Below are 18872 nucleotides of genomic sequence, written 5' to 3'. Positions count from 1 at the left end.
CCATTTCCTAAAGATGGGAAACCTTTTCAATAACAAGGTTAAGTAAAAGATACAGATTCTTTCACTTTTTCATAACGTACACTGTGAGGTATATTCAAGCCACATATCCTCCAATTTTATCTCCATGATCACAGACAATGTAGAAGGGTGCAGAGTGCAGACATAGCAAGCGCTTTCATTAAATGTTCCAGAAGAGCACCAGACCTGCTAAAGGATGGGAAGATGTGAGAGAGGCTCAGTGGTCTGGATTCATTGGCCTTTGATGTCAGCACAAACTAAACTAGAAATTAGCTTCAAAAACACTGGAAGTAGACAAACGAAGATGAGAGATAGTTAAATAAATAGATGTGCAATAATTGGAAGCACCTATTATGGGTGAGCAAATAGATTCACAAGTCCCTTTGCAAATTTAAAATGTATTAGAATACATTCATTCTACAAACAGTCACAGTTGTTGGGGTCCCTGAATTGTGTAATTATCAGTGTAGCCAACAGGTATGCTTGTAACTATTTTAAGGTGCTCTGGGTTTGTAAGGTTTGATGGGGATAGCTGGTGAATATCTATATTCAATCAATAGTTTGTAAATTATTTATTAATAAGAATTAGCTATAAATGTACGTGTCTGCATATTTCCATTCCAGTTTGTCTGATGTACAGAAATGTATGCACACAAAGCTTTTCGGCAAAGCTAATTTTAGAATTGACTCTCTACTGACTTGTCAAGTCTAAATATATATATATATATATATATATATATATATATATATATATATATATATCATATGTTCTCATAACTGAAAGTCTGTTACAGGTATTGAGAACAAGTATATACAGAGTAGCTGAGCAGAGTTTTATAAAGTAACTCTGTAACTCTTATAAAGTAAGCAGCCCCTCCTCTCATATTGCTTGAGTCCCTCTGCATTATGAGATTATATTCAGGGGACCAGTATTCCTATATATTCAGAGGTGTAGTGGGGTGGGCACCCTGTGCCCTCACTTTTTTACAAACCAATTATACACGCCATGTATAGTACCGTGCCCCTTCCTTTTTTTTAAGACTTTACCCCTGTCTATATCATATAGACAGGGGTGTAGGGGTGTATCTATAAGCCATAACAATCAAGAATCTCATAGAAATTCATTATAGTAAATGACTAATCATTTTTACTCCTATTCATAAAGAAATTACAGTATGGAATTTATTTAGAGGAAGATTTTTTAAAAAAAATATTACCTGCACCAAGCTTTATATGATCACACATATAGGCTCATTTTCTAAAGGAATCGGGAATGTTTACACAAGAACATTAATGCTTCAATTATCCAATCATGTAGAGATGCAATAAGTAAACGTGGCTTTTCATTTTGCATGATTGGATAATTAAAGTGAATCTTCACATAATTTATTGTGTGAACATGCCAATTCCTTTAGTAAATCAGCCTTATAGCATAACTAATATAAGACTATCATCAAAAGAAATTTACTTTAACATAGTAATTGTTCTAAAGAATAAAAGTTACTTCAGGCATTTATAAAATACGCAAAAATAATGAAAATCTTGGCAATTCATGATTTAATGTACTTAATGTACAACTATTCTCTTGTATTTTTTCATCTTTGTATTTATTAGTTTATTTCTCTTATATTGGACCAGTCTTTATTCAATTTTAGATACCCCCCACCCCCAACCCACCGTGTTATGAAACAAAATACAACTGCACTTTTAAAAGATAAATATTGCCTTTTTAGCACACACAATTGCATATATATATATATATATATATATAAATAAATATATACACACACACACACACATAAATATAGATATATATATATATATATATACACACACACACATATATATATATATATATANCACATATATATATATATATATAGATATATATATATATATATATATAGATATATATATACGACCCTTGGATGCTTTCTAATACTATACTATAAAGTATAAATTACACTTTAATTCATTATAGTACTATACTATAGGACATTGCACTAAATGCCGTTATGTGTGTAGTACTAAAGTGTCAGAGCACTGCTAATATAGTTATTTCTTGATTAATTGTTAATGGCTTGCTCTAGGAAGATGGTCACACAGTTCACTTAGCAGCATAAAGCATTTCCACGCCTGCCTGACTGCTATGGGGGGATGCTTGAGTGGGTTCATTGCTTCTGGTCAGTCACAGAGCATTAATAACTAAATTTAATAAAATCATTGCTGTCAGCTAAATATAGTCACACTAAAAGGTTGAGAATGCACGGCCCATTGTGCAGCATATTCAGACATCTTGTGCTATGTCACAATGAATGAGTAGCACAGAAGCGGCCACACATGGAATTGTTTTGAATGTTGTTTGTGAAGGTACAGACAGTATTTGTTTGCAGTGTCACTGAACATCATAGACGTTTTGAACCCATGAAAAAGAAATGTCCTTTAGAGATTCATAATTCACAGAACTCAGACAAAACATAAATTGTAAGTGGTAATATATCTGTCATTTTATTTTAGATTACCTAAACTAGTAAAATAGAGGAATAGGAGTATTTAAAAACATTTAATTCCAGAGCCACAGTGTGTGTCAAGCCAAAAAAACTTAAAAATATTAGAACGCTTGTTTGTTTTTAACTGCAATCTGGGGCTCCATCAATGAGATTTTCCATCACTTCTTGTCCTGCAGACAACCATATCACCAGAATGAGGAAATATTTGCAACAGACACAGACAGAAAAAAAGCAGGGGGTTCAAGTTTTTCCCTCATTTACTCATTTACTATTTAAAAAAGCATTTTGATGTATTGCCATGTTACTGCAGAAGGGTTATTCTCATTTTGGGTCTGATTTATCAAAAGTTTCCAAGATTAGAGAAGATAGACCTGAACCTGAGTGATACAACAAACCTAGAATGTTTGGTGCAGTACTGAAAACATTTCCCAAATAATAGAACATGATTTTAAGAAATCCATTCCAGGTTTGCTGGATCACCCATGATCTCCCATGATAGTCTATCCTCTCGTGTCTTTGAGAACTTAAAAAACGAATAAATCAGGCCCTTTCTGTCTAGTAAAAATTGTCAACAAGACAAGAAGTGAAGGTAAAATTTTAACAGGTAGTAGCACAAATTTGACAAAGGTTCTAGTTCTCCCCCACTCTTTATTAAATTAAAGGGGAAAGTTTGGTTGGAAATGCATTTTATCATACAACGGGAATTGTTAAGCATTAAAGTTTTATCTATGTTGTAAAGTTAAGTAGCAAGTGTTTTTTTGTTCACCTAAACAGGTTCTAAATAATTTAAAATAGAACTTTGTTGACACTTTATTTAAGAAAACATAAATGTAAAATTTCTAAAAACACATTTTATTTTGTGAGAATGTGCAAATGCTGTTTTAGCTAAGAAAAAAAGTTAGGTAAAATATTTTTCTCATTCCTAGCGACATCAGTGAAAGCCCACTTCTCTTGTTCTAGTCCCTAATATGCACTAAATACCAACACTCATATTATACAAACTGAAGACGACAGGAATTGGATTTTACAGTGTTTATAAAGCAAGGTAACTTTTATCAAGCAATCAGAAATCATATACTGCCAGGCCAAAAAAGTCACACAATATTTTGATTGACTGCCTTTAGGACTGATTTTGGCACACACTGTGGTGTTATAATAAGCCTATGCAATGTCACAATATTTATTTCTATCCAAAGTTGTATTCTTTTTTTACCATGATCTTGTATTGATGATGGGTGAGTCGGATTGCCATTATTCTAAATAGGGTTGAGGTCACATGGTGGACAATCCATGTGTCCAAATGATGTCTCATGCTCCCTGAACCACTCTTCCACTCTTCCAATCTGAATCTTGGCATTGTCATCTTGAATTTTGCCCATGCTATTAAAAGAATAAAAATACATTTATGGAAAAACCTGGTCATTTAATATGTTCACTTATTCAGCTGGCCTAATTGTTTGACACAGCGCTGAACCCAGACCTGAGTAGCACAGGCAACTCCAGATTTGTTTGATTTGTTTGTTGCATGTTATTGATCATTCCTGCTTTTGATATGAGGATAAAATATTTATGTATGATCATTTTAAATTGTTCTATAAATAGACCTTTTAATCAATTGTATAATTCATGTGTATTAATATGTATATTGTGTTCTCTCAGCACAGTTCAGTCCTGCTAAGACATATGAAGAGTGGTGGGCATATAAAGAAGCCGTCCAGGGGAGCTTTGTACCAGGTATATTTTATGCCTCAGTGAGTTATTGAATGTTGTAAATAACTGTACAAGAATGAATATAAATTCAAAAAAACAGATCCAACCTATATGGCCACTTAAACACATATTAGTTAATGTTATTCATACTTCTAATAATCCTCGTCACGGATGGGGTTTCTTATTTAAGAAAACAAAATTCAAGGTATAAAAAGAACATAAACTGAATGGCCACATTCTTTTAGTTTATTAAATGTCCATTTCCATTGTACATATCCAGAATGCTACCGTGACCATTGTACCCTGCAGGCACCTTCTTTGTTAAATATTTTGCTGAAGGTTAAATCAAGTTCTCAAGTTCTGGGTGATAAGAAAGGTAAATGAGCACATTTAGCTGACAACACTTGTCTTTGAAACTGTGTTATGTTCACCAGAGGGCTTTTAGGAACCTTTTAATCCACTGTAACCTTCACATCCACTTTGTCTATGAACAGCAATAGTCAATAAAAAGGTCACTAGAGCCATTCTCCTAATACCAATTCACAACCTTCAGCTAGAAATATCAATGTGATGTGACAAATACAATAACAACAAGCGCGCGTCATCATATTTCCTCTTGGTTTACTATTATAAAACACTCACGATTTAAAGAAAATTGCTGGCATTTTTTCCTCTAAAATTATACTGCCTATCGCTTAGCAAGACACTGTCATCTTGTCTTAATAGAAGGCTTGTTTTCATATAATTCCATAAATATCTACATATCTGTCATTCAGCACAAGGAAATCAGATGCAGATCATTATTGTTTCTATCATGACCATTGACAGATTTCAAAATGTATAATGTATAATATTTGTTAAGGTCATAAAAGTTCCAGTGAAGGCATATTGGGTAACCCCTACCATATATTTAAGATAAAGGATATCTAATACTAGAACTTTTATAACTTTAACTTAACTAAAAGTTTAGAGATTTTTTATGTATTTAATGATATCTCCATCCCTGATTGTTAGTATTACATTTTTTATTTGCTTTGGTGACCATTGTGATTGCAAAGCAAACATTTTACAGTTTTCAGGACACTTGTTCCAATGATATTGTTCTCATTTTGGAAAGATGTCTACTTCTTGGTTGTGTCCTTCTAAGTGTCAAAATAAATAGATTTCTACTTATGGTACTCTTACGGCAAACAATTTTGCCAAACCTTACAAGTATTCTTGCCATTTCCTATTTTATCCAAAACATGAAAAAGTGTTAAAGTTTTACATCAAGCCACTATTCACACCACACATGCACAATAAAAATCCATTTTAAAAGGACCATGTCAAAGTCATACGGCCAGCTTTTCTTCGACCACTCTGAGGCATTGAACTCCATGAAGTGCCACAAACAAGCATTTTTTTATGAACAGGACTCTTCACTAAAAAAAAAAAGAACCAAAATCCGAAAGTATTTACTGTATGATCATCATCATGATCAAAAGTAAAAAGTATTTTCCATGTTACTTGCCGCAGCTACTCTTCAGACTTTAAGCTTTGAAAAGACTGTCTGTCTCATTTCACGTAAATAGGAAGCTAATCAGAGCCTATCTATTAATATCATATTGTTTTTTAATTTTTTGACAGAAATTTATATTTTCACACATAAAACTTGAAGTAATAGGGACGGTACAAAATGGCTAAGTGACAGATAGCATCTGTTCTGTTATTTTATTACAGGCGCCATCATCACTTGACACTTATTTAAAAAAAGATAGGGAACATTCTGTCACTTATACATTGCTGCCTGTGTAATAGGAATGGTTGTACCATGTAACACTTTGTATTTTAGCTGCTGTAAAAATATTTTCTTAAGGTTCTGCCCATTACAGCTACCAGCCAGTGGAACACTACCCACCGTATAGATTAGCAACCGTCCAGGAGTTGGTGCTAGCAGGTTCCCTTTTGGTTGGATCAATATCTTCCTTGACAGTCACCATTCAACCACTTTAAGGTTTGCCTGAAAAGTTTGCAAATTTTGCAAGAAAGCAAACTTAAAGTTCAAGGGAACTCCATTCACATTTCTGGAGCTTACTGCAGGAGCTATCTGTGGTAGACTAATATGTGTGCCAAATCTACATTAATATGCCAATTATTTTATTATTTATCACTTATCATTTATTTATTTTATTCATTTTTCATAATTTTTATTATTTTTGCCACTCCCTATATTACATGATCTGTGAACAATTTATCATCCCTTTTTGCCAGGAAAAAGCAAACACATTTAGTGTTTTTTATTAATAAACTAAATAATTAAATTAGATAATAATTTATATTATCTATTCATTTTTTTTCATTCTGTTCTTCACCCTTTAAAAAATAGGTACCATGTAAGGTTTGATATCTACAACAATGGGTTGGCGCAATATGATTTTATTATTGCAAAATGTATTTACCAAATAAACATTTCCGACAAACTGCAGCCTATGGCTCTGCAAAGCATACTTGACTTTCTAATCAGAAAGCCCAGCATTGGATATACTCTTGGATGAGGTTTGTTTAATTTGAGCAAATAAAATAGTATCTCTACTAGCAGAAATAGAAAAGTCTGCTTGAGTTACGTGTAATACGATCTCTGATGCTCAGCTTTCTATTGCATGAGCTATTTAGTTAATTCACAACATGATTGTAAATTAGCCTTGAGGAACGCTAGAACTGTTGCCTTGAGCTTACTTTTTTTTGGCTACAAGTGATAAACGTAAAATATTAACATGTATTTTAGATCTAGAGGTTTACTTTAATAAAAAGAAGATTTTCAAAATGTAATTTTTTGCTCTAAGCTTACTAATAACATTATGTAAAAATCATGATATATTATTTTTAAGAATTAGTATCCTGACAACACAGCCATAAAAATTGGCTACTCCGATAAGTTGATATACTGATGTGATTGCTATGATAGCACTATTGAGTAAAGAGAAAGCTAAGCATTTATTACGCAGGTTGGTATGTGCAATAGAAAGTCATATTTTCTGTCTTTGCATTCACGAAGGGTAAGACAAACTCTGGTATGCTTTTCTTTAATATTTAATGAAAGATCTCACTTCAGCCCCTCCCCCCTCTTCACCAGTACAGTGACAAGTAGTCATTAGTAATGCGCATTTCAACTAGTGTGTGGGTGCCTCTGGAAAGAAACAAACACAATTAAAGACCGATTCTGTGAGCGGATAAATATATGTATACACAAATGTAGCTGTTTAAACATGAAAACTTACAGACCACAAAAACCCAATAACAAGAAAAAGGTGAATTTTGACACACATGTTGGAACCCATCTGCTTCAGCAAGTATTCTCTGGTCCGGTAGCAGCCATTCTATTTAAATTAAATTACCTTGGCTCAGTTAATTCATTAGTGGGAAGTTGGCCTTTTACGGTCCTTAATTAGGTAAGGCAATTTTAAATACCAGAACCAGTCAAAATTGATATTTTTAGCATGATGATTTCATTTTTTCTGGAAGTCTGCTGCTGGGATTTTTATTTTTACATTTCCCAGGTTATTCTGATGCTGCAGCTCGAAAAGCCTAAAAACTAAAGGTGTGCATACTCAGATTAGCTTGTTGATATTGTCGAAGAAACAAATAATAAGGAAGTCCACTTGTCAGGTTTTAGCTTTAACTGCTGTTGGTTCACTAGGGAGCCATTGAGTGCTGCACCTAAAATTCCAATATGCGCTTGTCAATGACACCACTAATTTTGTGACAAATTTATACAACCATACATAATTATTTTATTTAGATTTAAGTGGACAAATGTTGTATCCATCTAAAAAATTGTTAAAAAATGCAGCTCTTCGGGTTAAGTTTTTAGGGGTTTATCAACAAAACTTGATGGATCTGTCCTGTGATGTTTCTTTCCACAACCTATGGGATATGGGAAGCCTGAAATTAAAAGAAAAAGCATGTACAAGGATGGCTTAAGATACAGCTAAAAGCTCCTATTTGATATGTATATCTAAAGAAGTCCTAAATTCAGTTACTCTGTGATGATCAAGCCTCAAAAAAACATCCTTTACCCTCACGGAAATATCCACGTTCTTCCTTATTTGTGTCGTGCACCCTCCTCCTTCCAGATACTGCAGCTCACTAGTAGGGTTTTACCTATAAAGCCAGTGCTGTCATTCTAATAGTGAGCAAAACTAGGTGTGGATGATGCTGATTGACAATCTGCAAGATGTAAATACTAGGGATGACTAGGGATGAAAATTTCCTCGAACTTCCAATGGTTACGCAAAACTTGTGATCTTGCGAAACCATCGAAAGAGGAAATGAAAACAGGGGGATTCCCAGAGCTGCCTTCAGCCCTGGGAATCTCGCTGTTTGCGATCCCCGGGGCACTAGAGGTTAATTAACCTCTAGTGCCCCGGGGATCGCACACTCTTTTCAATGAATGCAGCCACAGCTGCAATCATTGAGAAGATGCCCGGAAAAGGAGAACCTCCTGACATTGTAGTATAAGTATCACTGTAACAAATGTATCATTCGTAAGAGATACTTATATTACAATGTCAGGAGTTTCTCCTTTTCCGGGCATCTTCTCAATGATTGCAGCTGTCGCTCAAGTGTGCTATCCCTGGGGCACTAGAAGTTAATTAACCTCTAGTGCCCTGGGGATCGCAAAAAGGGAGATTCCCAGGGCTGAATGCAGCTCTGGGAATCCTCCTATTTTAATTTCATGTTAATTAATATCTAGTGCCCGGAGATCGCAGAGATGCAGCCCTGGAAATCCTTCTGTTTGGCATTACATTTTCGGTAAGCGAGAAAGGCCAGATTCACCGCAAGATCGAACTTAATATTCACGCTTGCTCATCCCTAGTAGATACTCAATGATAACATGGATAGCTATGTCCCTCTGCAAGACATGTCATCCCACGGTAGTGCAAGCAGACACAGTCTATTGCTCATCAAAACCAGGTCATCTGTGATGATTCCTTCCATTTCAGTAAACAGGCTTCTTTTAGCACACTCAGGAGTGTTACCTGCTGGCGTTAAATGCCCCACAAACTGCTATACAAAGGGATAAGAAACTCCAATATGCCCAACTCCAGGCCCTGTTCTAAGTTCATGTTCCCCAACCTTCTCAGCCCCTATTGACAACATCTCTCTTCCCCTACACCCCCGTTGTATTTTATACTCTAATTTTTATGTTTTTTTTAAGGTCAGTGAACTGACCTGCTGGGTCTTTTATTTCCTCACTTTTTTAGTAGTGGGTTGTCTTCAATAAGGCAAAGAGGAGAGCTAATGTGATGGTGTTAGGGCCACTGTTTGCATTATCACACTTTGAGTGAAGGGCACCATACTGAGCCCCTCAGGGGCTGGGTCTATGACACTCTACACATGTAGACTTTAGTTTTCAAGGTTGGATGGCACCATCATCAGATGAAAAAAAACAATATTTTTGCAGGGAAAAATACTGGAGAGCAGATGAGTATTGCAGCCATAGCTGTATTGCAGCCATAGCTGATTCCTTGTTTAAACATAAAATAACAAATGGCGAAATAGATATATTCATTCTTCCTTCACTGGTATTTTGATGTAGCTCTATACTTTTTATACTCTAGACAATTTAAATCTGAAAAAGTATAGCTCCAATTACTGTGAATATCATTTTTGTTTATCACTCTGCCGATGTTTTTTAAAGGTAAGCTGTGAGTTGGGGCTCCTGGTAGACCCAGGCGATCATTTGATACCATGTGTTTTGCTCCACTCTCAAAACTAAACAGTCAGACATCTGCTCCCAAATAAACAAATCCCACTTTTAGCAATCCCCCAAGTTCACAGGGCTGGAACTTTTAACATATCAAATTCAATGTCTTGACAAAGAGCATTCTGAAACCTTCTGCCAATAGCTGTCAGATTTCAGTGGGTTAATGCGCACACTTGGGTGTTCGTTATTGTTACAGCTTTGGCTTATTCCTCTTGCTGTGCTTCCCCCCACAGATGTTCTTCTTCCTCTACACATTCACACAGCCTGTTAAAGATTTATAGGGCTTCTCGACCTGTGGGAAATTACTCCAGATTTCTCTCAAATCAATGCTGAGTGTCCCTCTCTGTCTCTCTCATCCCTCCTTACCTCCCTCCCCATCTGTCTATCTTTATGTTTAATAGGAACTGAGATGTAATTTTTTTTCACCTCTGTTTGATGTAAAGAGGCTGCAATGTGTCTTCGGGTGGATTGGGATGGCAAAGAGATGGAAGGGAGGCTAAGACAGAATGAAAGGCAAAGAGAGAGAAAGGAATATAAGCTAGGAGGGAGATACAAACTGAAAGATACAAGGTGGAATGAATCTTCAGCATGGAAACACATTCACAGAGGTGAGGTCCAACAGAAAAAACGTGTGAAGGATATAAAGGGAGTTAAAACTGAGGAGGAACATAGAAACAAGGCTTGCCTGATATATGGCAGTGAAATGAGATAGTGAAGCAACATGTCAAAATAAATGTTTGACGGAATCTATGATGATGAAAAATATAGCAATAAAAGCATTTGCAGGCCAAAAGTTTGCATACTTTATATTTATATACGTGTGTCTGTCAGAAAGATAACTCTTATTCTCCATGGAGGATGGAAACTAAAGTAATCAATATTTTAGGTTATTGTTATTCAGGGTTTATTGCACATAAGCATTAACTGTTACATATGCAGCCAGGTTGCACTCGCGTTGAGTCTTTTATATACTAAAAACATGACAATTTAATTGGTGGTTATAGGATCTAAAACCCTCAAAGTGATCACTGAAGACTAGATTGTAAACACAGGCTTCTATTAGGATCCCATTGGGACGCCAGGAGCTGTTTGCTATAATGTGCCTATAACCTGCCTAACGAAACTCTTGTTTCAGACTCATCAGCTTTATTTACTGTCCTCTGATACAGATTACTGTAACCTCAGCTCATGTTACCTGCTGCTTTAATGCAACTGTAATAGGATTTCTAAACAGCAAGTATACACAAGCTTTGGTAGGGGAACTGCCCCAAAAAGACAGATGACCATGAGTGACCAAAGCTCTTCTGTCCATGATATGTCTTCCTACCAGTCAAGAAAAATATGTGGGAACATTTCCAAGTCAGTAGGCCTGGAATTTGGGGTAGGGCAAGGAGTCCAGGAACTTCAATATGCCATACCAAATTTGAGGAAATGGCTATTGTATAATTAGTGGGCGGAAGGGAATAGAAAAGTTAAACTGCAGCACAAATAACGTGCCATAGCTTCTAAAGTATACGTTTTTATTAATATGGCTTTCTTAACAAATGGCAACCCTGACAATATGGAATTAGTGTTTCAATACAAAATATGAGGGCAATCAACAGACAATTTCAGAGATACATGGACAATAAAGCAGGCAGAACAACTGCATCCCCTTCACTGCTGCACACTTACCTTTTCACACAGACAGACCTCTAGCTGCTTATAGGAAACTTTTTTTTTAAATGGCACATTTCCACAGCAGAGCTGCATGGTAACAAACTTGGACTACTTGCATCTAGATGAACTTTTCTCCTTCTGCTCATCCTTTGACATTATTGGAGAGAGTAGGGAACAAAGTTTTACCCCATCTCCTTCATCAATTTTGGAAGGATAAGAGAGCACAATCCTACCCCACCGTAGCTTTCATTCATCCACTTTTGCAGAGCAATGCTAAATTCACTACAGTCAGTCATCAAATGTTCTGAAAATTAGAGTTGGGTGGCAAAAGATACAAAATAATGCTGATTAACTGGCAATTCCAGCCAAGAGCTGATACGTTTCCTCCTATACTAATGAGAGCACCAATTACATTTAGGGGGGACATGAGGGGAAGGTAAATATGTGAGAGAAAAAATAGTTTAGTAAATCAAGTCACCTACCGTATGTTAAAAAAAAAAAGTTTACACTAAGCATTGATATATTTAATTTAGCTTAAACGAAGTTAGTAGGGTCTCCGTGCCACTACCCCCTTGATTTTGCACTGGTGCCTATGCATGGCAAAACAATAGGATCTGTAAAGCTGCAAGGAGCTTCTGTAATTGTCAGAGGCAATTTGAAGCATATTGTATCCCTGAAATCACACTGTTTTCTTCACCATTGACTACCATTTACTTAAAAATAAGGCAAGGTTGAACCAGGCAATTTTGACCTTCACTTTCAATGAATTATTCAATAGTTATTCAATTGTGGCCAAACATCTCCACTTTGGTCTCTTCCATCCAAAGAACTTTGTTCCAGATGTCTTGTGGTTTGTTAACATGTAACCTTGCAAACCTAAGGTGTGTTGCCATGTTCTTTTTAAAGAGAGACAGTGTTCATTTGACAATCCTAACAAGCCACCAATACTTTAAGTCTATTTCAAACTGTACTTCATCAAATTTTAACATTTACCATGCTTACTGAGGCCTGTAGAGTGTGAGATGTAGCTTTTGAGATTTTTTGCAAGCAATGCCTGGTCTGACCTTGAGGTAAATGCTTGCTGGAACATCCACAGGGAATATCCACTGTCTTGAATGTTTTCCACTTGTGAATAATCTTTCTCACTGTAAAATGATGGACTTTAAATTGTTTGGAAATGGTCTTATAACACTTCCCAGACTGATGGACAACAACAACTGCTTCTCTGAAATCATTGCTGATGTCTTTCCTCCTTGGCAATGTTCTATCACGATATATGAATGCTCATGACTACCTTACAGAGGTGGTCACACTTGCTAATGATTAGTTAATCCACCTAATTCTTATAGAAGTGCCAAGGGTGTTTTTCAGATTACTTTTGCTTTTTGACTTAGTCTTTGTTAAAAAAAATAATGACACATAGTAATATCTCAACTGTGTGACTGTTATGTTCCATACTGTAGTTAGGGTTAGAGACCAGAAAATCTCCAGTCTCAGGCTACGTGCTATAGTTCATGACCTATATTCGGCTCAGGACTGATATCAGATGAGAATCTTGCATACAGTGGATGACCATGGACGAGGGTCAATGAACAATCGTAATGTAAGTCAAGGGGGAAGAGCACAGTGGGGTGCCGCTCGTTTGTTCTCCCCCTACCCTCTCCATTGCGCAGAATAGTGCAGTATGTACAACACTTGTTCATGAATCGTGCAGTCAATTGTCCTTAGAAAGGATCATGAAAGATATGTACAGAAGCCTCAGAAGTGTTGCTTTCTGAAGCTTTACTCAGTGATTTATCCTCATTGGAGTTGTGTTCAGTGATATGGTAGACAGGGGAGCTAAGTATATATTGTCTTTATATTTTTAAATAGAGACTTTAGGTTAGGTGACAAGTTTACTTTAAAGTATAAGTCCTGCTTTACACCTAAAAATCTGAGTCACATAAAATATGCTCCTAATATAGCAGCTGAAATTCACATGGTAAATGAGGGTTTTGAGCCTACATGTTCACATTATTTCGGCACTTGCAAAACATCTAAAGGAAACAACATTATGATGGCTCTGTGATCATTTTCCTCTCAGGTCGCAGGTTTTATTTTTATAACCTTTGCCAGCTAGCATTATTAAATTGCTTTAAAATTGCAATAATGTTGCTCGAAATAAACAAATTCAGAAATTGAAAATGTTCTTCTTCCCCTAAACTATGGATAAGGTAAAAAAAAACACTTTTTTACATAGTCAGAAGACTCATTATAGTGTGTCAGAAACACAATAAACGTATAGTTTTGGGACTGTGAAAGTAAAACACAAAGATATTAAAGGAGTTTAACCTACAGAATAAATAGTTTCATCAGCCACAGCAGTGTTTCCCATATACTTTATGGACAAACATTTGTGGATATCGGCAGTAGTGGCTCTAACTCCAGATTATTTTTTTTTTATAGGACGGGGGCACAATGTGGTCATTATGGCTGGCTAATAGGGCATTAAAATATAAATAATCTATTATGTAAGGTGAACCTAATTGATATTACATACCTACAGTTAAAGTTTAACTTCAGCCTTATCTTTCTTTTTACGCTTTTGTAGATAGTCCTGGTCTATGCTGAAATTGACAATTCCAATTTCCCTGAATACCGTAACTTCCACACAGCATGTATTAGAAACTGTAGAAATGATCTTGAGTCCACTTTTTCCAATTAATGTATAATGGACTACAAAGATCATACCTCCCTCCTCATCTGTGGTATCCTGGCCTCTTTCTTTCTTCCTTTCTTTCTTTTCTTTTCTTTCTTTTCTTTCTTTTCTTTCTTTTCTTTCTTTTCTTTCTTTTCTTTCTTTTCTTTCTTTCTTTTCTTTCTTTTCTTTCTTTCTTTCTTTCTTTCTTTCTTTCTTTCTTTCTTTCTTTCTTTCTTTCTTTCTTTCTTTCTTTCTATAATTTTCAACCCCTATTTAAAAAACAGCGCTGTGTATTATGTTGGTCCAATTAATATAATCATATCACAGTTCATATAGTCATGGAACAACAGGGTTGAGAGAATGGTGACAAAAATGTTATTATGAATTACCTGGACATCACCGATGCAATATAAAAGTAACAATTTTAATGATTTATTGTACTGGTGACAGAGGAAATCTGATAACATACGTTAGGAGAAAACCAGCCATGGAGAAGGGAGGTAAAGTTAAACTTTAGCCTTATCTTTCTTTTTACACTTTTGTAGATAGTCCTGTTCTATGCTGAAAATGACAATTCCAATTTTCCTGAATACCGTAACTTCCACACAGCATGTATTAGAAACTGTAGAAATGATCTTGAGTCCACTTTTTACAGTAAATGTGTAATGGTCTACAAAGATCATACCTCCCTCCTCATCTGTGGTATCCTGGCCTTTCGCCTTCCTTTCTTTCTTTCTTTCTTTCTTTCTTTCATTTTCAATCCCTATTTAAAAAACAGCACTGTGTATTATGTTGATCCAATTAATATAATCATAACACAGTTCAGATAGTCATGGAACAACAGGGTTGAGAGAATGGTGACAAAAATGTTATAACGAATTACCTGGACATCAAAGATGCAATACAAAAGTGACAATTTTTTATGATTTATTGTACTGGTGGCAGTGGCAGAGGAAAACTGATAACATACGTTAGGAGAAAACCAGCCATGGGGAAGGGAAGTATGGAGCTATAGAAAAATTCATCCCTAGCATTCAATTCATTCCTAGGTATGTACTGACACACCTGCACTGCCTTAGTTTGGTCACTGGTCACAGAGATTGGCAGGGACTTTGGACTCCTGGCTCCTGGATAATGATATCACAGGGGAGAAGAATAGAAATTACACAGTACAGGGAATTTAAAAATGTAAAAAAAACCGTTTGAATTTTTTACTCAGAGTTTTTAGTTTTAAGAAAATTAAAATTAAGAGTGTTACACAGTACTAGGCTGTCAGTACGTGTAGTGCTGGGACTTGGGGGTTAGGGGACATCCTAGAAAGTTCCCAATAGGTAAAACTGTTACCTGCAAGTAACCTGTCTTTCTTTTAAAAGTAAAAAAAAAATAAATACAAATACAGACATGAGAAGATTTTTCTGTTATAGAGACATTGATACTGACCACTAATGTCCCCAATATCATTGTGGTCAGTATAAAGTCAGTAAAAGATCCTGGTCTTGTTACAGCCCCGGGAGCCATTAGTTTTCTTTATACTCCTCTTTGACAGCTCATATAATTAGTTCCAGAGAGCACTGTCTGCTTGAGGGTAAATATACCCCAATCCCTCCCTGTAATTAATTACCCTGCCTTCTGCACTCACAGTCCGTTGGGCAGCAGGGAGTTGACAGGAATAACTCAGGGGCTGGACTTCCTCTACTTTGAACTATATTGTGCATCATAGCACAGAATTTAGTCTGAGCATTCCATTAAAACAAAAATGTAAAATTAGGGGGGGACTTAGAGAAAAAAGTACTTGTGAGCTGGGGCATGCACCCCAGTGGGCCCCAATGATGCACCATCAGTGGATATCTTATCATTAGAAATGCTATATGCTTGTGGACAACTCCCTAAATTATGGGGTTTAGCTGAGTGCTAATGCTGTAGCTTACAAACATTTTAGATATATCTCCACTTTCAACTTTGTGACAACTTTTTGAAGACAGCTAATACATGGTGCACCTGTCGCAAGGTAATAATCCTATTTAAAAATATACTTGATAAGCGGAATATATACTTAGCTCCCTTAAATAACTTTGAGGTGAACTGGAATACTGACTGCAAACCAGGTGTTATTTTTTAACATTAGTACCTGACATCACAAATTCCATTTTGGCTGAATGGTCATGTTTCCACTGGCAAACTCAAGAGTCTTCAGGACAGTTTTCATTGATAAGTTACTAGCTGCTTAGGAATGGCAGTAAGTTTCACACAAACTCATGGCCATATAGTGGATATATATTAACTTGTTCCAACATCCAATGGACACATCAGCCATTCTGAATGAGAAAATCATTGACACTACCTGGGAATTTTGGAGGTTACCCATACCTTCCTGCCTTACACTTATTTCTATTGCAGCCTATAATAGTGATGCCCTCTAAGATAAGAGGACAATCCATTCTGCCAAAATCCTGACAAACAACCATGAGACTATAAGAACACACATGTGCATGCCGAGGTAATTACAGTACAGTTTCCTATCAATAGAAGATATCAGCATACATTTACACATTTATGGGTGCTAATGACTCCTGATCCTGGCTTCACCACTTGCCACACCACTGACCTGAAGTAATGATGTAGCCACAAAGGTCTATAAAGGTAAAATAGTCATGCAAACTTGTTTTTGAGCAGAGAATGACTGAAAAAAAACAAAAAAAAAAACAACTTGGTAATGACAGCTCCCATATTTCTTTATTCACGGACTGCCTTTAATTCACAGTTCAGTTTTCCATTTGTTTTCTTACATTGCTTTTACCGCAGGAAAGGCATGAAATGCTCTGCATGTTCCTGTCTTTATAAAGATGCTGTTGTGTCCTAGAAACATCAGTCAACACTTATCACACATCAGATGACCACTGCATCAGCAGCATCTCAGGTTCCATGTATTGCTGAGAAACATCAATATCTCTTACTTTGCTCTCTAAAGGCTTTTTTCTAAAAAAAAAAAAAAACTCTCATTGAAAATATTCTCCTCCTGATAGATGCATTATGTCAGCCTAACATAAACACTACAAATAACATGCTGTGGATTTTGCGATTCATGATTCGTGTGTTAACGCTGAGAGTAGGGAATGAGATTAATAGGTTCTTAAATCTTGTTTCTCTGGCTTCTTCCTAATTATAAAATATTTAGACAGCTCTGCAGCAGAGATGGAGTTGATTGGAATGTGTCTCAGGAAACCCATACAGACACACATATAAACAAGCTCTGCTTGCAGGTGTACACAGCACTGGTTAGTTCTACAGAATAATGTTTATTTGTAAGTTAAAGGAGGTTTGTTAATTTTATACGTAAATGAAGGAAACCTCTTTTTTTAGCATTATCATTAGCAATATAATATTTTTTAAATGCAGTTTTTAGGAATTATGTACAACAGATGCATGTATGTCTTACCGTCCTGTGCTTTGTAAAGCTTGCCATACCATCCCTGAAATGTGTAGAAGAGGAAAAATCGAATATGAAAAAAGGACTATGGAAGGGCAGCAGGGAGTTTTTCTTATACACAGATGGTATAAGGAGTGAGAATAATTTGCACTTTCTTTGTGGAGGACATTTTAATAATATTATTGTACGATGGCCTTAGGCTACGTACACACATCAGATGGTTCTCGTCCGATTTACATCTCAGGGCTAGTATCATATGTACAGCGGCCATTAGTTAAGTCCATTGTTAAATTTGACTTTACAAGATGGTATTAACATTGGAGAATGGGTAGAAATTCATTTAAATGCTTTTGGAGTAAAGTTTTTCCCATGTATTTCATTAACAGGTGTTTGTATATTAATTGGTGACTAAGTATTATGAATATTTTAATCAGTGGTCAGAAACACTGATAGCATAGTGTTCAGGAACTACCTAGAGCCCAAACTTACTTTGGCTACCACAGCTTTGGATAAGTACAGGCATATGGTGAGAGTCATTCTCTTCCTTTGCCTCCTCTTCCAAATAGCTTTGGTCATTTCCTTTAAGTATCTTCTGCATGTATAGACTACCGGTATCTGAACTTACTTACACTTGCATTAAGCAAATACAAGATATTGGAAATTGAGCAACTGGATTTACAGTGGGTCTAAACTCGAGTCAAAATATCCTATGTGAAACTTTTAAATGAATCCACCTGCAATTTCTTTTGAAAAAAAACAAATCAATTTAGGTCCTGTGGCTGTGCTTAGGCCCTCCAGTGCTAGATGTGTAATTGCAGTGTGAGATCATGTTGGGCACAATGCTTTCTACTGATTGTCATTACTGTATCAGTACTCTCACTCTTCTGCTGACGTCACAGTATTTGAGGACTTGCAGTTCAGTAACCTCCCATTTTTGCTTCGTTCACCCTGTGGATCTGTTTCCTCCACCATTCATGCTAATTCTTTAAAATCACATTACTATTCATTAGATCACCAGCCAAAAGGGCAAGTGCTGACATAAAAAAGTGAAGCCCTAATTCTCTACCACAATGGTCCCCCTCATACAGAACAAGAGCTAGTAAAAGACCATCTACTAGGAGA

General features: G+C 36.0%; 1 protein-coding gene across 2 annotated transcripts in view; it reads left to right on the top strand.

Moving 5' to 3' along the window:
- The window catches only part of CA11 (carbonic anhydrase 11), a 205672-nt gene that overhangs the window by 69722 nt on the left and 117078 nt on the right, over window positions 1-18872 (top strand). Inside the window, exon 2 of one of the 2 annotated variants that reach the window (XM_072426496.1) lies at window positions 4188-4262. The exons of the other annotated variant lie outside the window; for it this stretch is intronic. Coding sequence (XP_072282597.1) covers window positions 4188-4262 — 75 coding nt within the window. The remainder of the gene's footprint in view (window positions 1-4187; window positions 4263-18872) is intronic. 2 annotated transcript variants of the gene reach the window in all.

This window comes from Pyxicephalus adspersus, chromosome 11, assembly GCF_032062135.1.
Source record: "Pyxicephalus adspersus chromosome 11, UCB_Pads_2.0, whole genome shotgun sequence".
Classification (NCBI taxonomy): domain Eukaryota; kingdom Metazoa; phylum Chordata; class Amphibia; order Anura; family Pyxicephalidae; genus Pyxicephalus; species Pyxicephalus adspersus.
Note: the sequence above shows the minus strand (reverse complement) of the source record. Positions and strands in the feature narration are given on the sequence as shown.